Source organism: Phocoena sinus, chromosome 3 (genome assembly GCF_008692025.1).
Source record: "Phocoena sinus isolate mPhoSin1 chromosome 3, mPhoSin1.pri, whole genome shotgun sequence".
Classification (NCBI taxonomy): Eukaryota; Metazoa; Chordata; class Mammalia; order Artiodactyla; family Phocoenidae; genus Phocoena; species Phocoena sinus.
This window is the reverse complement of record NC_045765.1, coordinates 109,267,113-109,294,353: the sequence shown is the minus strand read 5'-3', so window position 1 is coordinate 109,294,353 and position 27,241 is coordinate 109,267,113. Positions and strand designations below refer to the sequence as shown.

General features: G+C 38.2%; 1 protein-coding gene across 5 annotated transcripts; it reads right to left on the bottom strand.

Moving 5' to 3' along the window:
• Positions 1-4,151: 4,151 nt before the first annotated feature.
• On the bottom strand, positions 4,152-27,222 carry DHFR (dihydrofolate reductase). 5 transcript variants are annotated; one of them, XM_032629242.1, is made up of 6 exons: positions 27,067-27,222; positions 26,701-26,750; positions 24,151-24,256; positions 18,181-18,307; positions 13,130-13,245; positions 4,152-5,414 (listed from the first exon to the last, which is right to left on the bottom strand). In XM_032629242.1, the coding sequence occupies exons 1-6, from the start codon at positions 27,150-27,152 to the stop codon at positions 5,336-5,338; spliced, it is 564 nt and encodes a 187-aa protein (XP_032485133.1). In that variant the 5' UTR covers positions 27,153-27,222; the 3' UTR covers positions 4,152-5,335. The 5 variants fall into 5 exon arrangements, with proteins under 5 accessions (XP_032485133.1, XP_032485132.1, XP_032485134.1 ...); XM_032629241.1 differs by having other exon boundaries at positions 27,049-27,214; XM_032629243.1 differs by lacking the exon at positions 27,067-27,222 and adding an exon at positions 26,945-27,020.
• Between the last annotated feature and the right edge of the window lie 19 nt (positions 27,223-27,241).

Below are 27,241 nucleotides of genomic sequence, written 5' to 3'. Positions count from 1 at the left end.
CCTGTCACTCATCACCTCTCTAGACCTTTCAATACCAGGCTCAAATCCCACCTTAAAAGAGCCCTCATGGGGACTTCCCTGGTGGCGCAGTGGTTAAGAATACACCCGCCAATGCAGGAGACACGCGTTTGATCCCTGGGCCAGGAAGATCCCACATGCCGTGGAGCAACTAAGCCCATGCACCACAATTACTGAGCCTGCATTCTAGAGCCCGTGTGCCACAACTACTGAAGCCTGCCCGCCTAGAGCCTGTGCTCCACAACAAGAGAAGCCACCACAATGAGAAGCCCATGCACTGCAATGAAGAGCAACCCCGCCCGCCACGACTGGAGAAAGCCCGCACACAGCAACGAAGACCCAACACAGCGCCCCCCCAAAAAAAAGCCCTCATGTCCATCAACAGGAGAATGAACAAACTGTGGTACAGCCATACAATGGAAGACTATTCAGTAATGAAAAGGAACAAACCAGTGATACACGCAACAACGTGGGTGAATCTCAAATAAATTTTGCTGAGTGAAATAAGCCAGACCAAAAGAGTACATACTATGAAGTTCAGGAACAGGAAGAACTAATCTATGAGAAAAAAAGCCCAGAATAGTGGTTGCCTCTGGTGGGTGGGGATTCACTAGGAAGGGATATGAGGGAATTTTCTGGGGTGATGGACAGAGGTTTGTGTCACACAGTCATGCTTTTGTTAAAACTTGTAGATTGCTCCACTTAAGATCTGCATTTTGCTATGTAAATTTTGCCAGAATAGAGTAACAAATATTGAAATATAGTTAGTTAATGATATACAAGCTGAAGAATCTATGAATGAAGCATACTGATACCTACAATTTACTTTTGAGATGCGTCAAAATATAAGATGTATAGATGGATGTTTGGCAAAAAATGTGATAAAGCAGAGACAGCAAAGTGTTAACAATGATAGAATCCAGGTGATGGGTAAATTCTCTCAACTTTTCTGTGTGCTTGAAAGAGTTCATAATAAAATGCTGTTGGTGGGGGTGGGAAATGCCAGGTTTAAGTTATGCTAAATCACCTCTCAGAGAGGACTGGCAGTGCAAAACCAACCTGTGGGCAAACTTCGGCCTTTTGAAGGGGGCTGTGACCAGAGGCTGAAAAAGGGGCAGTCTCATTCAGGGTCCCTTTCCCAAATGATTCTGGCTGGTAGATGGAGTAGAAAATCTCTGCTCTCTACAGTTTTTCCTGAGTCCAGTATCACCATGTCTCCTTGCAGATTAACCCTTTATTCCTTCAAGTGTTTGTGTTCTGTGTGTCCTATGGCCCTGGGGCAAGGAGGTAGAGGACACCTAAAATTTGTCTTCCAATAAACACATTTCACATTTATTTACTTTCACTATTGATTGCAGAGTTATTTGAAATAGCACACAACAACGTGATTTGCTCTTTTTTTGGTCCCTAGGATAAAGAGGTTTAACAGAAATGTCAATGTACAGCAGCACCCCCTTATCCAAGGTTTCTCTTTCTGCAGTTTTAGTTACCCAAGGTCAACCACAGTCCGAAATATTAAATGGAAAATTCCAGAAATAATTAAAGTTTTAAACCTCACACCGTTCTGAGTAGTGTGACGAACTCTCACACGGTGGCCCACTTTGTCCCTCCCAGGACATGAATCATCCCTTTGTCCTGCCTGTTAGGACTTAGTAGCCAACTCATTTATCAGATCAACTGTTCAGGTGTGCATCACCCCTGATTATTTGGCTGAGTATAGATTTATCAGTTGAAAATCTCTCAATTTTGAAGGCATTGTTCTATTATTATTATTTTTTTTATTCCCTCTCTTTCTTTCCTTCCTTCTTTCCTTAAAGGTATCTCAAATTCAGTGGGTCCAAAGCCAAAATCAAACTCCACCAGAAAATCCCGTTACCTCCAACTTTTAAAAAAATTTAATTTTACTTATTTTTGGCTGCATTTGGTCTTTGTTGCTGTGTGCAGGCTTTCTCTAGTTGTGACGAGCAGAGGATACTCTGTTGCAGTGCACGGGCTTCTCATTGTGGTGGCTTCTCTTGTGGCAGAGCATGGGCTCTAGGCACGTGGGCTTCAGTAGTTGCAAGACACGTGTTCAGTTGTGGCTCATGGACCCTGGAGTGCATGGGCTTTAGTAGTTGCTGTGCATGGGCTCAGTAGTTGTGGCACGCAGGATCTAGGGTGCGGACTCAGTAGTTGTGGCACATGGGCTTAGCTGCTCCGTAGCATGTGGGATCTTCCTGGACCAGGGATCGAACCCATGTCCCCTGCATTGGCAGGTGGATTCTTAACCACTGTGTCACCAGGGAAGTCCCTAATTCCAACTTTTAAATCTATCCTAAATCAAATATTTTTACTATGCCCAATCCTCTAGTCTGAATTACCATCATTCCTCTCCTGAACTTCTAATTGATTTTCCTGATTCTGTATATATTAAAATTGTAAAATATTTCAAGCAAACTATGTGTGGCTTTATACTTTTTACTATATTAAAAAGTATGAAAATCTTACATACACAATCTTAAACATATGGAATTGCTTTAAGTGTTTAGCATTGGCTGTTCCTACGCATGCCAGCAGCCTTTTATTGCAAACACCTGGGACTCTAGCAGCTGGAGTGTGTTCAGTACACAGGTCAGAGAGCTGACAAACCTGGGAGCAGCCCCAAATCAACGAGTTAGGGATAAATACTCCGGATTTCCTCCCCTCCATTTCCCAGATATTGCAGCACTATTGAGTTTGTTACCCAATGGGAATCTGCTCACTGACCTTGAACTGGCCTCCTTATCTTCCCGATTTTACTTTTCCACATACCAATTGGTGCTTTCTGGTGTCATCTATCAAATAAACTGCTTCATTCAAATTCTAGTCTCAGGATCTGCTCTGGGGGAGACCCAATATAAGACAGTAACGTACTCATTTTCTTGTCACTGGACTTGCAGGTTGTTTTGTTTTTCACTGTTACAAACAAGGCCGCAACATTCTTCTACATACTTCTCAAGATTTATGTAGGAGGTTTTCTCTTGGTATTGAGTGGAACTGCTGGGTCAAAGGTATGTGCATCTTCATCCTTAATAAATATTTGCCAACATTTTAACAGTCTGACAATGTTAAGTATTGGAGAGAATGTCACATCTGATGTGTATGGATGGTACCTTGCTGTAGTTTCATTTATTTTTTAAAAATTTATTTATTATATCTGTTTTTGGCTGCACTGGGTCTTCGTTGCTGCACATGGGCTTTCTCTAGTTGTGGTGAGCGGGAGCTACTCTTCGTTGCAGTGCATGGGCTTCTCATTGTGGAGCGTGGGCTCTAGGCATGCAGCCTTCAGTAGTTGTGGCACGTGGGCTCAGTAGTTGTGGCGCATGGGCTTAGTTGCTCTGCAGCATGTGGGATATTCCTGGACCAGGGCTTGAACCCATGTCCCCTGCATTGGCAAGCAGATTCTTTTTTTTTTTTTTTTTTTGTGGTACGCGGGCCTCTCACTGTTGTGGCCTCTCCCGTTGTGGAGCACAGGCTCCGGACACACAGGCTCAGCGGCCATGGCTCACAGGCCTATCTGCTCTGCGTCATGTGGGATCTTCCTGGACCAGGGCACAAACCTGTGTCCCCTGCATTGGCAGGTGGACTCTCAACCACTGCGCCACCAGGGGAGCCCCAAGCAGATTCTTAACCACTGCGCCACCAGGGAAGCTATAGTTTTGCTGTAGTTTTAATTTGCATTTCCCCAATTACTAGTGGGAAGGTACAACTTTTTATATGTTTTTGGCCCCTTGAGTTTCCTCTTCTCTAAATGGCTTGTTTCTTTTTCTTATCAGTATCTGATATCTATAAATTCTGGATACTAATAATTTTCTGGTTATGTTCCTTGCAGAGAGTACCACTGTCTTGTGGTTTGTAAGTCTTAGTCCGTATTGATTCCTATTCTTCTGTGTGATCTGTTTTTTTCCCTCTATGGAAGATTTTCGGACATTTCGTTTTATTCCTGATGTTCTGTAACCTAATTTTACTGCTAAGCATAAAGGGCTCAATTTATCATTTTAAGTAATTTTTCATGAAAATAAGTACATAATGCTACAAAAAATCTAATCACAACAGACATACCTAACGCAGAAAATAACATTCCCAACTTTGATACTGTCAACAGTTTGCAGCACGCTTTTTCCCACACATGAACACTTATTAAACATTTTGAGTATTATACACAATTTGCTTCTTTTATTTAGCAATTTTTGGCATTTTCCTGTCAGTACTTCATTCTTTTTAACTGCTGCAGATGTTACATTTTGTAGACATATTGGTTAGTTATTTCTTATTAATCAACATTTGGGCTGTTTCTAAGTTTGAAAAAAAAAGTTGCAACAAATACTCTTGGGTCCATACCTTTGTTCAGGATTAATTTCTAGAAGTGGAAGTTCTGGGTCCAAACCCAGAATATTTTGAATTTTAATTGATATTGCTAACTTACACTCTAAAATATTTGTACCAATTTATAAGGCAGAAAATGCTATTTTTTTTGGATACTTAATCTAAATCTTTGCTAACATGATGGGTAAAACATGTTTTAATTTTCATTTTTTAATTCTGTGAAGTTTAGTTTCTAACTTACTAATTTTGGTTTCTAGCAATATTCATTCTCAATTTATTACCTCTTTGAATTTTTAACTTTAGATATTATGTTTGATATTAGATTATTCTTTTTTGTAAAGAGCAGCCAATTCTTGTTCTATCATTGTAACATCCCATGCACTCTCACTGAAGATCAGGAACAAAGTTTTTTAAGGTCTCAAACCTTCTCCTTTAACCACTGAAAAGGTAGTCTCGTACTTGCCTCTTTACTATCCCTGTGGAATATCCTGGACTTTTCAACTTATTGACTCCTGGTCTGAGTGAAGGGAATTTTTTTCAGAAGTGTGATATAAAGTAATTCACAGTCCCTCTTTTGATCTAATTTAAATAACTGAATGCTAGCTCTTCTGTTTATAATCCATTTCTGACTTTTGGACCCATCTGCCTAGCTCCTAGCGCTATATATAGGCTCTGGTTTCAGCTCATGCTACGAGGGCACTCTCCTACTTTGCGCTGTCTTGGTAGATATTCTACCCTAGGCAGGTGCTGGTTACCTATTCTTGACTCTTGATGGGCATTCAGGAAGTTACAGCAAGATATGTTTCACAGATGGTATCTGATACAGTCTAGTTAAGATTAATGGGGAATAAAAGTACTTTGCTTAGAAATAATTATCCATAGATCTAAAGTCAACAAAAGTCTTTACAACAAAAAATACATAATTTTGCTGGGGGAGGAGGAGGCTTGAAATAGATCAGAAAACACTTTCACATTAATTGTTCTTTTCATATACTTCAAATTTGTACTTAATGCCTTTCTCCTCCTGGACATCAGAAGGAACACCTGGATATCTGTAAAAGAAAAAGATGTATAATTAAATATTATGCAAATACACTACACATGCAAATATTAAGAAAAATTTCAAACTACAGAAAGTTAGAAAATAAAAAGTATAATTCTTCCTTTCCTTCTAACTCCTAGTTTTTCTCCCCCAAACTAACCACTGTTAGCAGTTTCTCTTTTATGCTCCCACTCTTGTCACCCAGCTAATATGAAATTTCTTAAGAACTTTTTGCAAGTCTTACATTTGGTATCAAATCTCTTGTGTGAGCAAAGAAAAAATAAAACACAACCTTTAGCTGTTAGGGTGGAACTGAAGTTGTGTGTGGTGCATGGGGATTCTTGATTTGTTTAATCAGTGGACACCACATTGCTCTAATTCCCCACTGTGTGGCTTATTTCATATCCTTTACTAGAATCACTGTTTATCTGATCTTTTCTACTCCTAACACTCACTTAGGTGTGTGTTTCCTTCAGCTTCTAAGTCAAAACCCAGGCCCTCCTTTGGGTATATACTTAGAAGTGGGATTGCTGGATCACATGGTAGTTCTATTGTTAGTATTTTGAGGAAACATCATACTATTTTTCATAGTGGCTGCATCATTTTACATTCCTACCAACAATGTACAAGAGTGCCAATTTCTCCACATCCTCGCCAACACTTATCTTTTGTAGTGATATTTGCACTTCCATGTTTACTGCAGCGTTATCCACAATAGGCAAGATGTGGAAACTACAGTGACAGATGAATATATAAAGAAAATATGTATACATACAATGGAATATTATTCAGCCTTCAAAAAACAAGGAAGTCCTGCCATATGCAGCAACATGGATGAACCTGGAGGACATCATGCTAAGTGGAATAAGTCAGTCACAGAAGGACAAATACTGCATGATTCTACTTATATGAGAAATCTACAATGGTCAAATTCATAGAAACAGAGAGTAGAAGGGTAGTTCACAGGGGTTGAGGGAAGGAGGAAACAGGGAGTAGCTGTTCAAAGGGTATATAAAGTTTCAGCAAGATGAGCAAGTTCTGGAGATCTTCTGTGTAACGCTGGGCCTACAGTTTAAAATAGTGTATTGTACACTTAGGCATTTGTTGAGAGTAGATCTCATGCTGTGTTCTTATGACAACAAAAAAATTATTTTTCACTGAACACCACTGCCCCCCCCCAACAAAAAAAAACCCCAAACCCGGGTCTTCCACTGAAGGCTGTTCTGACCACTCTTGTCCACAACCCTAATCTTGGTACACTTCTGTAGGCTTGTGCTGGCTGTCTCCACTGTGCTGGAGGTGAGGGGTCAGGAAGACTTGCTTTAGTCAGGCTTGTGTTTGAACCTGGTTCTGCTGTGTGACACTTAGCTATCAATAAAAAGTCTTCATCCTTATAGAGAATTTAGCACTGTGCCTGATATATTAAGTGCTCTACAAATGTTACCCATTAATGATATTAGTTTGTTTTGTCCCAACTATTTTCTAACCTCATCGTAGGCAGAGATAACATAGAAAACAAATTTAAGTCTCTTACGATACCCAACAGAATGCTGAGTAATAATAGGAATTAACCTTTTATTGACCAATTAGAGATTATGCCATTTTGAAAAAATATATAATTAGAAACATGAAATAACAATAGCATAATAATATGTAAGAAAAAAAGGAGAATATATTTCAGAGGAAGAAGGTATGTTTGCATTTACTAACCATTTCTTAAGCTGTTTCTGTTCTACTGTTTTAGTAGCAATATAGTTTTTTCTTTGTTTAAAGAAATGATTTTACTAGGCCAACTTTAAACCACAATTTTACTTTCTTAGATGAGTCACCAAAAGCAACATTTACATTTGTGTGTGTGTTTAAAATTCTCAAGAGTATCAAGATTGTCAGCTAACAAGATAAAAGCAAAGTATCAAATCAAAGCTATTTCTAAAACCATGAATAATAATGATTTAGAAATAACTATGCTATGGGCTAGATATGGTCACTAGTCATGGTAATAATGTTTATTTTCTCTGTGAAATGAAAATTTAATTCTGCTTAAGATTAATTTTACTTTCTACAATATTCACATATTCAGTCTGTTTTAATAATGATAACTACCTCATAATCATAATTCCAAACTTTTCTGAAGAACAAACTGTCTAACAGCAACCTTTGAACTCCAAGTTTAAGTCTAACAGGATTTGGAAATACCACCTATTTATTATGAACCACCCAGATAGATGGTCTTTTCTAGAACCTTCAAGCATTAAAGAAGCAAATGAATCAAATAATCATAAGATCTGAACTGACAAAGGAGCATGAGAATAATGCAGAGATGATTTGATGGAAGGTCTAAAATAGAGGTAAACAGAGTTCCTGGAACAGGTATCTATAAGAACCAAATCATAACTAAAAATGACGACTCTACAGGAAGCACAGGCCCAGGAGGAGAGGAATCTACAAATAATATGGACAAATATGCCAGGATCCTGTTGGACAGTCAAGAAATAATGGGAACGGAAGAGGAAACGTCAAGCCACCTAAATCCTACTTCAAGTGTCTACTGGTGAGGGGCATCTGTCCCAGCTCTGGAGCCAATTACTGCCTCAAAGGCCTCTTCTGGTCTTTAATCCTATTTGACTACATGGTCACATGAAAGGTTATTAACTAGAAGGAGAAGTCTGTTTGGGGCTCATTAAGTGGGAAAACTGCTGCTATAAAATATTTTGCTCTGATGGTTTGGTTGGATCCTGGTGTGAAATAGTCTGAGATAGAAAGACTTCTTCCAGGCAAGATGAATAAGGGCAGAGCCTTAATGGACAGGCTGGCATGGTGCTGTCAAAAAAAACGATTGCATTGACAATGACCCACTGGGAAAAAAAGGGAGACACAAAGTAATACCATCTTACTTCGTTAATATTCTGCTTTTAGACTTCTACCACTTGTGGCTTCATCTACATTTTAATTTATTCTCTTCTTGCTTCACAGTAGTCCTCTTTCATTTTTATTTCATTATACGGGTGCTTTTATTACCAGGAAGTTTGGTGTTAATAAAAGATACTGTGTTTGAACTGAAGCCTATGTAACCACAAGAGGCCTAGGATAGGGATAATGGAAGTCTAAACAAAGTGGGTAGCTGTGGGGAAAGAATGAAGGGGAGTAAAGAGTGATCAGAACTCATTTCTGGACAGTAGGGAGCAATTCTAAGTTGCCCAATGTAGAGAGATTTGGAAAGAAAGCTCCAGAATTGAGCAGTGTTACAGACGTCCAGGGACAAAGCATATTCTCTTTGCTTCAGAGGTTTCCTTTTTCTCTATTTCATGAAAGATTTATACTACTTCATATCTCCCTTATCCCTTAGGGGATTCCCTCCATCCCATGTTAAAGAGGCTGTTACTACGTTGCTACAGGCTTGAAAGTACAGATGACTACGACGTGCTGCAGTGGAAGAAAGGACTTTTTATTTTCTTCCATAGCCTTGTTTAGAATGTCCATTTTGGAGCAATTTCTTTGAATTTTGGCTTTGGATAGCAATTTCCTATCTCAGTCTATTCACCATTAAAAATTTCTCAGACATTTAAAGAAGAATTAACACCAGTCCTTCACAAACTCTTCGAAAATGAAGAAGAGGAGAGAACACTTCCCAACTCATTCTGTGAGGCTAGCACTATCCTGATAGCAAAACTAGATGAAGACGTTACCAAAAAAAACCTACGGACCAATATACCAATATCCTTATGAATATAAATGTAAAAATCCTCAACAAAATATTAGCAAATGGAATTCAGCAACATATAAAAAGGATTATACATTACTACCAAGTAGGATTTATCTCAAAAATGCCAGATGGGTTTAACAGAAAAATCAACTGATGTAATATACCTTATTGATAGCATATTAAGTATTAATTATATATTTTGTCTTATTAATGACAAAAACCACATGATTATCTCAAGAGACTCAAAGAAAAGTATTTGACAAAACCCAATACTCCTTCATGATAAAAACACTCAATGAATTAGAAATAGAAGAGATCTTCCTCAGTGTGATAAAGGGCATGTATGAAAGACCCACAGCTAACATTGTATCTCTAAAATCAGGAACAAGACAAGGATGTCTGCTCTTGCCATTTCTATTGAACATCATACTGGAGGTTCTAGCCAGGACAATTAGGCAAGAAAAAGAAATAAACAACATCCAGATTAGAAAGGAAGAAGTAAAACTATCTCTATTTGCAAATGATATATTCGGTATCTAGAAAATCTGAAGGAATCCATTTACAATCAGAATAAATGAGTTCAGTGAGGTTGCAGGATACAAGCTCGTAAACAAAAATCAATTGTATTTCTATATATTAGCAATGAACAATCTGAAAATAAAATTAAGAAACAATTTGATTTACAATAGTATCAAAAAGAACAAAATATTTAAGAATAAATTTAACAACGAAGCGCAAGGTTTGTACACTGAAAGCTACAAAACATTGCTGAAAGAAATTAAGGAAGATCTAAATAAGTTGAAAAGACATCAAATGTTCATAATACTGATGTGATGGCAATACTCTCCAAAGTAATCTACAGATACAGGGCAATCTCTATCAAAATCCTAGCTTGCTTTTTGGCAGAAATTGACAAGCTGATCATAAAATTCATGTGGAAATGCAAGGAACATAGAGTAGTCAAAACAACAAAGAACAACAAAGTTGGAAGACTAGTACTTCCTGATCGCAAAAGTTATTACACGGCTGCAGTAATCAAGACAGTGTGGTTCTGGCATAAAGATACACATGTAGATCAGTGGAATAGAACCGAGTGTCCAGAAATAAACCCTCACATTTATGGTCAACAGATTTTCCACAGAGGTGCTAAGACAATTCAGTCGGGGAAAAGAACAGTCTTTTCAACAAACAGTGCTAGGACAACTGGTGTGCTACTTACCAAAGGATGAACTTGGACCTCTTCCTTATAGCATACATAAATTAACTCAAACAGATCATAGACTTAAATTAAGAGTTAAAACTATAAAACTCTTAGAAGAAAACACAGGAAAAAATCTCTGTGAGCCTGGATTAGCTAATGGTTTCTTAGGTATGAAACCAAAAGGACGATTGACAAAAGAAAAAAAATAGAAAAATTGGACTACATAAAAATTAAAAACCTTTGTGCTGCAAATGATTAGGAAAAGCGAAAGTCAATTAGGAAAGTGAAAAGACAATTCAGATAATAGGAGAAAATATTTTCAACTCATATATCTGATAAAGGACTTGTATCCAGAATATTCAAAGAACTCTTAAAACTCAGTAATAGAAAGATAAATAACCAAATTTTAAAAATGGGCAAAGGATGTGAATTGATATTTTCCCGAAGAAGATACAGTATATAAATCTCAAATAAGCACCTGAAAAGATGTTCAACATCATTAGTCATTAGGGAAATGCAAATCAAAACTACAATGAGATACCACCTCATCCCTACTGGGATAGCTATAACCACAAAGGCAGACAATAATAAGTGTTGGCAAGGATATAGAGAAACTGGAACCTTCGTATGTTGCTGGTGGGACTGTAAAATGGTACAGTCACATTATCAAAAGTTCAGCAGTTCCTCAAAATGTTATTCTTCTCCCAGATTATACCCAAGAGGAATGAAAATATACACCCCCACAAAAACTTGTACATGAATGTTCAAAACAGCATTACATTAACCAAAAAGTGGAAATAAATCAAATGTCTACTAATTGGTGACTGGATAAATAAAGTGTAGTAAATCTATACAATGGAATTCTTTTTGGCATGAAGTACTGATACATATTACAACATGGATGACCTTGAAAACAGTATGCTAAGTGAAAGAAGCCAATTCCATGAAAGAAGCCAATTCCAAGAAGGACTTCATATTATATGATTCTGTTAACATGAAATATCCAGAATAGGCATATCTATAGAGATAGAAAATAGATTTAGTGGTTCCTAGAGCCAGCAGGGGAAGGGAATGGAGAGCGACTGCTAATGTGTACAGAGGTTCTTTTTGGATGGTGAAAATGTTCTGAACTTAAGATTGTGGTGATGGCTGCACAACTCTGAATATACTAAAACCATTGAATTATATACTTCGAATGGGTGAATATTGAGATGTGTGAATCATTTCTCAAGAGATGTTAACATTTTCTTTTCTAAGAGTCAAAGAGCCAGAATTGTATTTGTTTTAAGTTATCAAGGATCTTGAAGGGTCATAGCTTTGGAAAGAGGTCTAATCGAGAGTGACAGGGTTTACAAAGGTATTTAATATGAAGCTGATTCACACGGTAATCTATTCTTTTTGTTAGTAGCAAAAAGAAAGGAAAGAAATGAGGGATAGCAGAGATCAATATCCACATAATGTGAGAATCAGCCATCTAAGCAGTACAAGAGAAAATAAGGTGGGACAAAGAAACACAGCTGATTTAAAAAATATATATATATATATGAAATCAATGTGATTTTTCTAAATAGTCACCTTTGGAGACTACAAGCAAAAGCTTGTACTTTAGCCGTTTAGAAACTTTTTAGAGTTCTTAGAATTTCCAGTTTTCCTTAGACCTAGTTAAGAGCCCAAGAAAATCAGTCACCAACTTCATTTGATTTGAGACCATTACCTATATTACTCTGTAAAGTAATATACTTTATTCTAAAGCTTGGCCATCCATTTATTCAGACTTGGCTCTGAATGCTGCTTTTAGGAGGTATTTCCAAAATCAAACTTGCACTCAAAGAATGACTGTTTTCAACTGAGAGTGTTTGAAAGAATGTGTTAAGTGCTAGTCTAAAAGTGTTGATATAATTAATCTTCTACTCTGCATAGCCAACAGTTGAAAAGTGCTTTTAAACTAAAATGTTTTCAAAAGCAGACAGTTTCATGCTAAAATCAAAGTAAATTACAGAGTAAAGCAAGTGTAACATCTTCTTCCACCTCCACCACTAAGTTAGTTCCTTCATCTTTCACCTGAACTACTGTAACTGGTCTCCCTGCTTCACTCTTGCCCCCTCCAGCCCACTGCCCATAAACAGAAGAGTATCACTCTCTATTCAGAACCCTCTAAACCTGCCCTGGGTCTGATCCCTCTTGGTCTCCTCCTCGCTCACAATGCCCACCATGGCTTTCAGGTTCAGGGAACACACCAGGCTTCTTTCTGCCCTCAGTTCTCTGCGCTAGCTACTTCTGGTTTCCGGAATGCTCTCTCCTGGAATGCCACTCCCGTCTGACTTGCAGTTTCAGCCCTTTGTGTGGCTGGCTTCTTGCCATTTAGATCTGGTGTAGACATCACTCTTCAGAGAGGACTTCTCAGACTACACAGTATCTACCACATCACAGTATTTCAATTTGCCACACAGCAACTCTTTGGATGTTTATCTATTATTTGCCACCCTCCTCCTCTACTATAAACCATGTAATCTCCTGGAGAATAGTGACATCATCTGTCTTGGTAAACACTGTATCCCCAATGCCTAAGACAAAGTCTGATGCTAAATAAGCACTGATCTTACAGAATGAACTAATGCCTATTCTCTAGATTTCAGTGAAGTCATTGAAACCTGAACATTCCCAAGTCTTCAACATTAAAACATATCCAAAAATTCCTATAGTTTTTGTCCAAAAAACACATTGCTACTTCGAATTCAATCTGAAGAGACATTCTCTTTTCTATAATTCTTAAGCAGGAAAGCCAAAGGTGCTTCAGACCAATGAATAACATTTTACTTACTCTGGGATAAGTTTATATTTTTCCAAATCAATTTCTGGAAAAAATGTGTCACTTTCAAATTCCTGCATGATCCTTGTCACAAATAGTCTAAGATGGCCTGGCTTGTTCATGGCTTCCTTTGAAATAAAACAAAAGGCATCAATTTCCTTATTTATCTGTGTCAAAAGTTATAGAAACTCTAATATTTTTGCTTTAATTACATACTGAAGTTTGTACTAGGTATTAGAGACATGCTACATATCTTGTTACCTCCAAAGCATGCTATTTAATTATCCTATTCTTTAGTTTGGGACCCTGCAAAGTATGACCTAGTTGGCAATGGCCCTAATCATTTATCAATAATTACAAGGGTGAGTTCAAACATACTCTGGGCTCTAGTTTGCTTACATGAACTCTTTTTTTTCATTTTAAGCATTCAATTTTGTCTTTTATCTTTGGTTGTTGTTTAAGAATTAAAAACCCCAAATTATCTAGTTACCCTCCACAGAAAAAATTTACATATGTATATATGGATAGGATAGTAATTTCATGAGACCTTGACTAATGAAAATCCCAAGGGCATGCTTAGTACATATACATAAAATTTAATGCCTCAGTTTCTCAGCAGATAGTTACAATGCTAGTAGGTAATTTATTCTGTCTCTTGTTGCTAATGACTGCATTTGGCATTATATTGTTAATGACTTTTCTATTACTGCCTATAGTACTATTGATAGTTTATACAGAAAAAAAACTGCCCTGGAACAAATATCTTAAAATTCGAATACAAAGTCAGGAGTCCCAACTGCAACTCTAAGAAAGCAATAACTCTTGATTTTGAAATAGCTTTTGAAACAAAACAAAAACACATATACATATAAATTCAACTGTGTGTAATCCTTAAAATTCCATACAAAGGGCATAGAACAAATTTTACTTTTTATTTTCAATCCTATGGCTTACATTAAATCATTTATTCTCTTGCCCCAATCAAATCAGTATTCTACCAATTCTTACTGTACCAAAAATTAGAAAAATTGAAGGGACTAATCACAGCAGCATTTGAAGATCTGTATCAAAGTTAATGATATATGGCCCAACTTTTCTTTTTCTTTTTTTAACATCTTTATAGGAGTATAATTGCTTTACAATGCTGTGTTAGTTTCTGCTGTATAACAAAGTGAATCAGCTATACATATATATATACCCCCATATCTCCTCCTTCTTGCATCTTCCTCTCACCCTCCCTATCCCACTGCTCTAGGTGGACACAATGCACGCAGCTGATCTCCCTGTGCTATTCGGCTGCTTCCCACTAGCTATCTATTTTACATTTGGTAGTGTATATATGTCCATGCCACTCTCTCACTTCGTCCCAGCTTACCCTTCCCCCTCCCCGTGTCCTCAAGTCCATTCTCTACATCTGTGTCTTTATTCCTGTCCTGCCCTATGGTTCTTAAGAACTGTTTTCTGTTTTTTCTTTTTTAGATTCCATATATATGTGTTAGCATATGTATTTCCTTATTTATTTTCATTTTGGATGATCTGTCCATTGGTGGAAGTGGGGTGTTAAAGTCCCCTACTGTTACTGTATTGTGTTGATTTCCCCTTTTATGCCTGTTAGCATTTGCCTTATGTATTGAGGTGTTCCTATGTTGGGTGCATAAATATTTACAATTGTTATAACTTCTTCATTGATTGATCCCTTGATCATTATGTAGTGTCCTTGTCTCTTTAATAGTCTTTATTTTAAAGTCTATTTTATCTGATATAAGAATTGCTACTCCAGTTTTCTTTTGATTTCCATTTGCATGGAATATCTTTTTCCATCCCCTCGCTATCATTCTCTATGTGTCCCTAGGTCTGAAGTGGGTCTCTTGTAGACAGCATATATACAGGTCTTGTTTTTGTTTCTATTCAGCCAGTCTGTCTTTTGGTTGGAGCATTTAATCCATTTACATTTAAGGTAGTTGTTGATATGTATATTCCTATTACCATTTACTTAACTGTTTCGGGTTTGTTTTCGTAGGTCTTTTCCTTCTCTCGTGTTTCCTGCCTAGAGAAGTTCCTTTAGCATTTGTTGTAAAGCTGGTTTGGTGGTGCTGAATTCTCTTAACTTTTGCTTGTCTGTAAAGGTTTTAATTTCTCCATTGAATCTGAATGAGATCGTTGCTGGGTAGAGTAATCTTGGTTGTAGGTTTTTCCCTTTCATCACTTTAAATATGTCCTGCCAGTCCCTTCTGGCTTGCAGCTTCTGCTGAAAGATCAGCTGTTAACTTTATGGGGATTCCCTTGTATGTTATTTGTTGCTTTTCCCTTGCTGCTTTTAATATTTTTTCTTTGTATTTAATTTTTTTTTTTTTTTTTTTTTTTTTGCTGCACGTGGGCCTCTCACTGTTGTGGCCTCTCCTGTTGTGGAGCACAGGCCCCGGACGCACAGGCTCAGAGGCCATGCCTCACGGGCCCAGCCACTCCGTGGCATGTTGGATCTTCCCGGACCAGGTCACGAACCCATGTCCCCTGCATCGGCAGGCGGACTCTCAACCACTGCGCCACCAGGGAAGCCCTTTTTATTTAATTTTTGATAGTTTGATTAATATGTGTCTTGGCGTGTTTCTCCTTGGATTTATCCTGTATGGGACTCTCTGCACTTCCTGGACTTGATTGACTATTTCCTTTCCCATGTTAGGGAAGTTTTCAGCTATAATCTCTTCAGATATTTTCTCAGATGCTTTCTTTTTCTCTTTTTCTTCTGGGACCCCTATAATTTGAATGTTGGTGCATTTAATTTTGTCCCAGAGGTCTGTGAGACTGTCAGTTCTTTTCATTCTTTTTTCTTTATTCTGCTCTGCAGTAGTTATTTCCACTATTTTATCTTCCAGGTCACTCATCTGTTCTTCTGCCTCAGTTATTCTGCTATTGATTCCTTCTAGAGAATTTTAAATTTCAATTATTGTGTTGTTCATCATTATTTGTTTGCTCTTTAATTCTTCTAGGTCCTTGTTAAATGTTTCTTGTATTTTTTCCATTCTATTTCCAAGATTTTGGATCATCTTTACTGTCATTACTCTGAATTCTTTTTCAGGTAGACTACCTATTTCCTCTTCGTTTGTTTGGTCTGGTGGGTTTTTACCTTGCTCCTTCATCTGCTGTGTGTTTCTCTGTCTTCTCATTTTGCTTAACTTACTGTGTTTGCAGTCTCCTTTTCGCAGGCTGCAGGCTTATAGTTCCCATTGTTTTTGGTGTCTGCCCCCAGTGGGTAAGTCTGGTTCAGTGGGTTGTGGAGGCTTCCTGGTGGATGGGACTGGTGCCTGTGTTCTGGTGGACGAGGCTGGATCTTGTCTTTCTAGTGGGCACGACCACGTCCAGTGGTGTGTTTTGCTGTGTCTGTGAACTTATTATGATTTTAGGCAGCCTCTCTGCTAATGGGTGGTGTCGTGTTCCTGTCTTGCTAGTTGTTTGGCATAGGGTGTCCTGCACTATAGCCTGTTGGTTGCTGAGTTGAGCTGAGTCTTAGTGTTGAGATGGAGATCTCTGGGAGAGCTATTGCCATTTGATATTACATGGGGCCGGGAGGTCTCTGGTAGACCAACATCAGTCTCGGCTCTCCCACCTCAGAGGCTCTGGCCTGACTCCCGGCCGGAGCACCAAGACTGTCAGCCACACGGCTACTACTGTTGGAATGCTCCTGCAGAGGCGGGGGGTGGCTGGGGCTCACCACGGGGACAAGGACACTGGCAGCAGAAGTTCTGGGAAGTACTCGTTGGTGTGAGCCCTCCAAGAGTCCACCATTAGGCCCACCAAAGGGCCTGTAGGCTCCATTGCTGGTTTGCCTCAGGCCAAATAATCCTGGTCCACCTTTTCTGTACAGGGTCAGATGGTAAACATTTTAGGCTTTGTGGGCCATATGGTTTCTTACCTTTGTAGGCAAAAGCAGCCATAAACAACACTAAACCAATGGGCATGGTTGTGTTCCATTGAAACCTTATTTACAAAAACAGGCTGGTAGTCCCGAATGTTCTGTAAGTCAATGTGGTGTGAGGCGGATAATGCAAAAACCTACAGATTCTACTTCTTTATTATTTATATAAGTACAGATACATCAAATTATATAAATGTATTTAAGTACTTATATTGTTTAAAGAATACATTTTCAAGTGACTATGGTATTGAATCATTCAAAATGTGATCGGCACTCAGCAAAATAAACAACTTATTTTCTTAGAAATTCATTCTTGGCTGAAAAGATCAAAGGAAAATGTCCATTTTCCCCCTATTACAAATGGAGAATGTTAAAGATTGTAGAAACAGGAACCCAAGAAACAGAGTTTTTATAATGCCACCTAGGATCCTGGTATACTTCTTTCTAAAATAATTTGTGTTCATATATTATGACAAGCCACAAAGGGTAGGGGCTGATTTTTCCTCTCCATAAATGTCATCTTTCCTCAGTGTTATAAAAGAGTTATAAAATTCTATTTATTATCCTCAAAAATTTTTAAAGCTGGAAGTCATCTGGTATCAAGAAAAAGGAATATTTTCTATTTAACACAGTGTCTTCTCTTATGATACGAAATCATGTAACACTTTCCCCCTACCCTCACTTTATATGAAAATTGTTGAGGGAAAGTCTTGTGCTTTGAACACGTTCACATACAGCTAGTCAGTGTATCTCAACGGAGAGCCACAGCCTTTCCTCAGTAAGGGACATAATATTTATCCTTGAGGAAAAGACGATAGCTTAGTGTACTTAGGCACATCCAAGGAGGAGAAGACAATGCAGTGCAAGTACAATTCTCAGGAAGGATTTAGAATGTTTTTAAAATTGGAAACATCAACTATTTTGAATTGAAAATAGACTGGTACAGACCTAAAAACTTACTTTAAAATTTTCATTTAGTTTGTATGATAGTATCAAAAAATGAATAGTGCAAATTGGCAATATGTCTAACTTCCAGGAGAAATAACGTGCTTCCTTTGCTCATGGCTTAATTTTTTAAAGTTGAGATGGCAGGGAAGCTGAAAGAAAGAGGGTAGACTATTTCCTTATAGTCACAGATAACGTTACTTACCTTATAAACAGAACTGCCTCCCACTATCCAGACCATGTCCACTGTATTTGTTAATTCTGGTTGCTCAATAAGTTTTAAGGCACCATCCAGACTTTTGGCAAGAAAATGAGCTCCCTGTGGAGGTTCCCTGAGATTACAAGAAAGAATTACACATAATTTCTATAAACCCCATTCATACTAGTCAAATAATCTGACTAGGAGGCAGTAATTATAAAATTAAAATCATCATAAATATGAAACCTTTCAATAAAAAGCATTTAACTTCAGTATGGCCCATGGCCAATAATGCAACCCACATTTGTGTATGTATGGTCTACAATGAATCAAAAACAGAACCACTTGTGATACTGCATGATATTTGTGGTGGGAAAAAAATCACAACAGTAGTTATTTCCGGAGGGATGGGGTAAAGATTCACTGGGAAGGGGCTTGAGGCAGCTTTCTGGGAGTGACAGTAATGTCCTATATCTTTGATATGGGGTTACATAGGTGCATATATTTGTTAAAATATAGCAAATGTACATGTAAGACTTGTACATTTCATTGTACATAATATTTATTTCAAAAGAAAAAAACAGTAAAGTAATATTAAACTAGTTAATGAGATATATAATGAATTATTTAGGGGAAAATATACTAATGTCTGCAGTTTACTTGGAAAAGCATAAAAATAACAAGACTGATGGATGGTTGGATGGATGATAAAACAAGCATAGTATAAAATAATCTATGTGGTAGAATCTATGTTGTGGGTATACAGGTGTTTACTGTAAGATTCTCAGGGGACAATCTTTTTGTGAAGACTGTGGAACAATGGCTTGAGAATGATTCAAGGGAATAAGGTAAAGACTACTTCTTTGCCCTTTTGCAGTGAGTCTAAAAAGGAAAACAAAGAACAGATTAAGGATTTGTTTCAGATTTTAGATAAAACAAAGACATTGAGTAAATGCTTTAGCACAGTATTGCTACTTAGTGGTATAGAAATGTTTCACAAGAAACACTTGACCCTAGATGGGCAGAAAATTAGCAAAAATTTGAGCCAATGGTTCATCAGCCTCTTCAGAGCACAAATCCTAGAAACTAACACAATAAATACCATATGGCAAGCACTCAATATTGTTACTTATTTCATTGCTAAATTTTCTTTCTATAATTATCTCAATCTGATCCAGATTGGATTCCCTCACAAAGGACAGTTGGTATGTGGTAGCACACACACTCTACATCAAGAAGTGTGTGGCCATGCTTGATATTTTGCTTGTTACCCAGAATCTTGAATTCCCTGAGGGTTGGCATGAAGATCAAGAGATAATGCACATAGCAGGCACTCCAGTGATACTTCCATCCCTTTCCTTAAAAGCCCTATTCAAGGGAGGCTGCTTTTTACCTGATGGATAGCTGTATTACAAAGAAAATATCTAACATTTATTGAGTGCCTACTTGTTCTGACAAGTAGTGGGTCAGGCAGTGCTTTATACTCATCATACCATTTAATGTTGCCAGCAGTCCAATGTAGGTACTATTATCCCTTTTTACAGATGAGGATGTTGAGGTTGAGGGATTAGGTTGCCAATAGTCACACAGCTAGGAAGTGGTGGTCCTAGGATTTGAGTTCCAGCAGCCTGGCTTTGGGGCCTGAGGGGCACTTCTTATTTAGACAATAGGCTTTCAACTGGTGGTCATGGGCTACAAAAGGTGTTAGATTCTGGTTCCCTCAGGCTCAGATGGTGTGGCCTAGTTTAGGCAGAGCCCTCAGACCAGTGTTTTCTGGCCTTGAGCTGCCTCATTTGATTACTCTGGGGTATTATATAAACATTATCCTTTCCATTGTGCCTGATGAAAGAGGATGGCAGATAGAATTCTGCCCCAATTTCCCTGAGGACTGTTGGGAAAACAGTTAAAAACAAAAACCCTAGGCTAGAATCACATCTTAACCAGAATTCAGAAGTATGTTCACTTTAAGACCTTTAATACTCAGTCTTTAAAAATGTGATTTCTAACTATTAAAAATTGATTCAAATATGCTTCATCCTCATAATTGAATACTATGCGGCCACTAAAAATATTTATAGAAATTAATCTTTTAACATATTGAGTGGGGAAAAGGCAGGTTACAAAGTGTTGTTATGTGGGATGATTCTATTTTTATAAACTGACTACAGACCATTTATTCCATGAAAATTCTGGAACCCCTACTTAGTTAGGAGATATGCCAGGTGCTTGAAATAGAGATTTAAAAAAAAAAAGCACTTCCTGTACCAAAAAGATTGTGATGGCAGGCAGAGAAAGAGCTCAGCAGTGCCCATAAAAGTGAAAAGGACATGCACTGGGGATGTATGGAGGATGCTAGATGGGCACAGAGGTTGTGCATCATCTGGCTGGGGTGACAGGAAGAATTCTCTTTGGAGTCTGATCCCTTAGCTGAGTCTTGAAGGAGGTAAAAGCATGAGCAAAACACAGAAGTGACAGGCCACTATAAATATTATTGAGGCTTACATTAAGGTTATTTAACACAAGAAAGCTCCAGGAAAACTGAGAGAAGAAAAGTAATCTGTGGTGAGGTTTAAAATACTAAAGGACAGTATAACAGAGCAAGGTCCTGAGGACAGAAACAAAATGGAGTCTAGAATAAAACAGTGGAGGCGGGGGAAGGAATTGATTTTAAAAGCAGGGGATTTTTCTGTCTCAAGATTGAGGGAAGGAAGAACAAAGTGATACGTTAAGGTGAAAATAAGATCATGAGCCTGTCCATTGTGATCTCATTAATATTAATATTTTCAATAAGCTACAAAATTATGTAATTTTGGTAAAATAGCAAGGACTGGGGGAGTAGGACCTGATATCTGTAGGGTACCTTCTGTGTGCCAGAAAGTTAACATATAAAATATTAATTAACCCTCAAAATCACCCTAAGAAGTTGTCATTAATCCCATTCAGTAGATAAGAAAGTTGAGGTTCAGCAAGGCTCAAAGTTAATAGGTGCCAGAACAGGTATTAGAAGCCAGGTTGCTAAGTCTTTGCTACACCAAGTATGTGAGTGGTGGGGAGAGAACTGAAGCTTTATGAAGAGAAGAAAGTTTTAATCACTGTGGAGAATATGATAGCACGACTGTAAAAAATTATTCTGCTATGAAATGTTAGACAACTTCACGGACTGAAGACAGTTTACAACATCTTATATCATGCAGGCAATTTTGGATTTTCTAAAGATGCTGCCAAAGCTGCAGCATTGCAGTAAAACTTCTTTATTTGATTTTTGGTTCCAAAGACTTTAAAGTTTATTCATGTTGTAGCATATATCAGTACTTCATTCCTTTTATTGTGGAATAATATTGCATTGCATGGATATAGCACATTTTGTTTATCCATTTATCAGCTGATGGACATTTGGGATCTATGAACATTTGTGTACAAGTTTTTATGTAATCATGTTTTCATTTCTCTTGGTTATATACCAAAGAGTGGAATTGCTGGGTCATATGATGATTCTATGTTTAACATTTTGAGAAAATGCCTGTTTTCCAAATGTGGCTGCATAATATTTCTTTTAAAGCCACAACTTGATTGTCTAGAAAGCTTTAGAAATGCATTTTTCCTATACCTTATTAAGGGAACAGTTATGCAAAATGACTAGTATCTGGCAGCAAATTTTTGGATTACTTTGAGGATTCAGTTTCTTTTTACATTGTGGGGTGGTGGTGAAAAATTGAATATCTCTAAAAGCTTGCATGAGCAAGAGATTTACATGTATATATCTCCCCCCTTTTATTTAGGACCTAGCAGTGCCTGGCACATAGCAGGTGCTCAGGATATGTGTGGAACTGACCAGCAAGTAGGGAAGCAGAAGGAAGGACAAAAAATAACTCTAAATTTTTTCTCTAACTGGTATCCCTATTTCCTTGGTGTGCTTGGTGATAAAGATTTTAAATTTTCTCTATGCCTTAAAAAAAAAAAAGTGAAATGCACCAACAAATGTTACATAAAGGTTTAAAATTTTGTCTCTGCCTTAAAAAAAAAGTGAAATGCACCAACAAATGTGACATATAAATACATAAGAAACAACTGACTCCAATTACGTACACCATAGGGGGGTCATAAAGAAGAAATAAGACTCATCATTTGAGGAGATATGCCGGCCCAACTGAACATCTACCCCACTGAGATTTCTTTATGTTTGTTTTAGCTCAAGCTGGCCATAAATAAACTTGAGTAGTATTCAAGAGTATGTTATTAAAGAGTCTCTGGGAATGGCAATACGGTCTGTGAATTTGGATTCTATGAAGTAAAGATATAATCAGAATATCCTAGCAACCAGGAGAAAGAGAACAGCATGAAGATCGGGGCAGATGGCAAGATGCACATCAACATATTCCCCACCACCCAAAGGCAATCAGTGAAATATTCTGGTATACTTTCTTCCAGGTTTTTAACCTATACCATTCTAGGAGGGATTTAGGAGAAAATCTATATAAGCCTGAGTCCCCTTAGGCTACAGCTGTGTAGTGTTTTTCCTTCCGTGGTTGGACAGTCTTCAGGTGTTCACTTGCCTAGGCTATAGTACTGTTATTTAGACACTAATCTAGGTGTTGCTGTGAAGGTATTTTGCAGATGTGATTAAAGTTGATAATTAAATGACTTTTATCTGGGTGGACCTAATTCAAGGGGTTGAAAGGCCTTAAGAACAGATCTGAGGCTTCCTTGAAGAAGAAATTTCACCAGCGGGCAGCAGCTTCAGCCCCTTCTGCAGAGTTCCTCCCTGCCCTTCCTGATGGCCTGCCCTACAGATATCTGGACTTGCCTACCCAGCCCCACAACTGTGGAATTCCTTGCAGTAAAATTCTTTTATCTATCTATCTATCTTCTACTGGTTCTGCTGCTCTGGGTGAACCCTAATAATACACATGGGAAAGGAATACTATGACCACCGTTATTAAGCAAGCAGTGCCCCAGGATGCTGCATTTTTTTGTGTGATTATATTATTAGTTTAAGAGAGAACAATTACCATGCCAGACCTAAACCTTCCCTTATGGTATAATTCAGGTTCCCCTTTCTCCGCCCCCCCCCCCCCCCCCCCCCCCCCGCACAGTAAACTCCTGCAAAACCCCTTGGGGTTCCAGAAGTTATTTTAGTGGGCTGGGACCAATGTAAAAAATAACAAAAAGAAACAAAATAGCAATCAGTTTGCACTACATGTAGAGTAAATGCCATGGAAGCCTTGGTGAAGGTAAAAAGCACTGGAGTTGACTTGATGAAGAGTCTTAATGCTTTTACCTAAACTGCTTCCCCCTCCTCACCCTGCCAAGTCCCCAGGGCATTTCCAGGCATCCAGAACTATGTTACCTAACGTTAAATTGGTAAACAGGAATATTCCTCCCCCAGGCCAACTAGAGACACTCCCTAGAATTCCTAGGAAATGCTTCCATTTCAAAACTTTGAATATTTTAACCTTCAGATGCTGGGTAAAGAACAAAAGCACAAAATATTATTTGGCTGTTGTGGTAAACTAGAAATAACAGGGCACAAGACTAGGACCAGCTTTTAGCCCATCCTAAAATTTACATCTTATTGCATTTAGGGCTAGGTACAGAGACGGGATAACCACTTAAGTTTGTCAGGTTCCATAATATATGTATTTTGATTTTACATGAAACTAGAAAAGTTTATTAAATTACATTATATAACTGATATTTAAGTCTACTGAATAATGGTTCAAGGAAACGTGCAAATCTATTATTACCATAGTTAGATTTAATGTAATTTGTCAAGGTGATGAAATCAGTCACTTGAGTAACAGAATAAGTTACTGTCATACGGCATAAATAACTGCTTATTTTCTGTAATCACCTTTATGATATTAAGTAGCTTCATCCATAGTTACATTCATACTATTTTATTTTGTCCTATACTGACCTCTACCATAAGAAACGGAACATGATTTTCTTGTGGTGAATTTATGGTACAGTACTTACTTGAGTTCTCTACTGAGAACTATATTAATTCTGTCCTTTAATGGTCGATTCTTCTCTGGAATGGAGAACCAGGTTTTCCTACCCATAATCACCAAATTCTGTTTACCTGTAAAATCACACGCAAAAGATAAATATATTTTGGGAGTATACATATATATTTTTATATATTCATACATATACACATAGATCGTCATAGGGACACCTAGTGGATCTGCTTTAAAAAATTAAAATTTAAAACAGCTTTATCAAAATTTACCATTTGTCATCCATTATCGAAGTCTAGTAACTGTTATTTCCTTTGGCTTTAGCCAACTTATAACCAATATATACTTTTCATCAACTGTAGTCATGTATATTATAGTAGTTAAGAGCAAAGATTCTGGGTTGAAGCGCTCAAATTGAATGTATTCTGTCATCTACTAGGCGAGTCATGTTTATCTCCTGTGTCTTATTTTCCTTATCTATAAAACGGAGATAATGGTAGTTCCTACTTGTAGAGTTGTTGTGGCGATTGAAGACTTACAATACTCAGCATCTAATATGTACTGTAATAACTGGTATAACAGTATTATTCATATCTGCATACTTTATACATTTAAATTAGTCATTTTTTTTAAAGACAGCTGCTTAATAGTCCATGCAATTAGCTTAAAACTTTATCAATTGTGCCTCTGTGCATCTAGTTCAAGTATAACGCTTCTATAAAAACTATACACATGTAAAGCTTCCATTTTTGTTTAATTACTTAGGAGAAAAAAACCCTTGGGAGTCAGGTATCTGGATCAAAGGAACATACTCATTTCTATGATTCTTGATATGTTCTGATAGACTATCAAAAGGAGTGCATGTATGTTTTCTTTTTTCAATGTAGTTTTGTTTTATTACTTTTTTAAAAAATTATTTATTTAATTTATTTATTTTTGGCTGCGTTGGGTATTCGTTGCTGTGCGTGGGCTTTCTCTAGTCGCAGTGAGTGGGGGCTACTCTTCGTTGCAGTGCACAGGCTTCTCATTGCGGTGGCTTCTCTTGTTGTGGAGCACGGGCTGCAGGAGCATGGGCTTCAGTAGTTGTGGCTTGTGGGATTCAGTAGTTGTGCTTCACAGGCTCTACAGCGCAGGCTCAGTAGTTGTGGCGCACGGGCTTAGTTGCTCCGTGGCATGTGGGATCTTCCCGGACCAGGGATCGAACCCCTGTCCCCTGCATTGGCAGGCGGATTCTTAACCACTGTGCCACCAGAGAAGTCCCTGTGTCTGTTTTCTTAAAGAAACATCGTTTGATTTTATTTAAACAAAAACACTAAATTTACAAACTGCAAGTTGTAAGACTAAGCATTTTTCAGGTTTTGCTTCACTACTCTTACCAAATATTACCTCCAAATGTTGGAAAAAAATTTTTTCCTCCAAGAACAAACAAAAAACCCCCTGTAATCCAGAGTACCCTTATACAATATGCACTATATTTTCAAAGAGTTTTACGTGTTCAATAAGGAGATATCAACTATTAAAGATAATGGAGCTAACAGGTGAGGAATTCTGATGAGGAATATGGCACAGACCTGACCTAACAACTAAGGTAGAGATGATAACTGAAGGACATAGGGAGGCGTTTAAAAAAAAAAAAAAGCCAAGACGTCCTTGGTACCCTTTCATTCATTTATCCAAGTAATACTACATTTACTGAAAACCAGCAAACAGGTCAGGCATGGGATGCTCTTCCAATTAGCAGGCCATACTTAGGATTCTTGAGAGTGGTTCATGTCAATTTTTTAGCTTCAAGCTTTTGCCATCATGTCTCCAACTAGTGACTCAAGGGCCAAACTGAAGTACCTTTTATCTGTCCTGTTATAGTTATGCTGCATCTGCTCCTTTCTGATTTAGTTTCCCTGTTTACTCTGCTATTCCTCCTCTAATGAATAAACACACATGTCTCTTAGGTTTTTTCTCCCTCATGCCCACATTCTTATCCTTGGTTATCCTCTTCTCTCCAGTGGCTCAATTCATCTAGTTCCCCGTGCTGAAATTGTCCCGGATATACAACAAGCACTTTAAAATCATCATCATTACAGCTGCACGCTATTCCCCACTCCTTTATTTTCCATGTCACCCAGACTCTCAAACTGAAAATCTGAGAGTTCATCTTTGATGCCTTCCTGCATCACCTTTAACTTTCTAATCTCCAAATTGAGTATCTTGTAACCGCTTTTTGGACTTTTGTCCTCTCCATTGCCATTCAGGCACTATCATCTCTTCCAGCAGCTATTTCAAAGGCCTGTTCTGGTTTCCTTTGCCAGTGCTAACCTCCACAGAAGCCTCTACCTAGCTTCCAATTTTGACCAATACCTGAGTTGTACGCGCGCTCACATAAAATTTCAAAGAAATTTTTTCCAAAAAAAAATGTTCAATGAATCTTGGGAACTGCATCCTCATTTATGTTAGGACAAAAGGTCCCAGACTAACATGAAAAACTTTTAATTTAAGTAAAATTCGCACTAGTAAGCTTCCTTAGGCAAGACCCTTCGCAAATTTGAATCACTTAAAAATCCCACATTACCTTCTACTGAAGAGGTTGTGGTCATTCTTTGGAAATACCTGTATTCATTCCTACAAGTTAGAGAAACACATGGAGTTACTCAGAATGGGATCCCGTGGGCTTCAGCTCTAACGCACCCGACAAACTGTGCGCTGGGGGACTGGGGTAGGACGCGGGGGGAAAAAGCCTAGCGGGGCAGCTGGAGCGGGACGGAAATAAGTAACTAGCCGCCAGGCTCCTGACGCGGAAGGAAGTCTAAGCCTACCTCCCGCCAACTCAGGTCACGAGTCCGACCCCTTCTTTTCGCAGCGTCGACCCGGCCCGGCCCAGGTGTCCCGATTAAGCTCCGATCCAACACAATCGACCCACCTCCGGCCCAGCAGGTACCTGAGCGGGGGCCAGGGCAGGTCCCCGTTCTTGCCGATGCCCATGTTCTGGGACACAGCGACAATGCAGTTTAGCGGACGAACCATGATAGCAGCAGAAAACACTTCCAAGCTAGCACGTCACACTGACCACTGGGATTACCCGCCAGTTTGGCGCGAAATTTCGGCCACCCCGC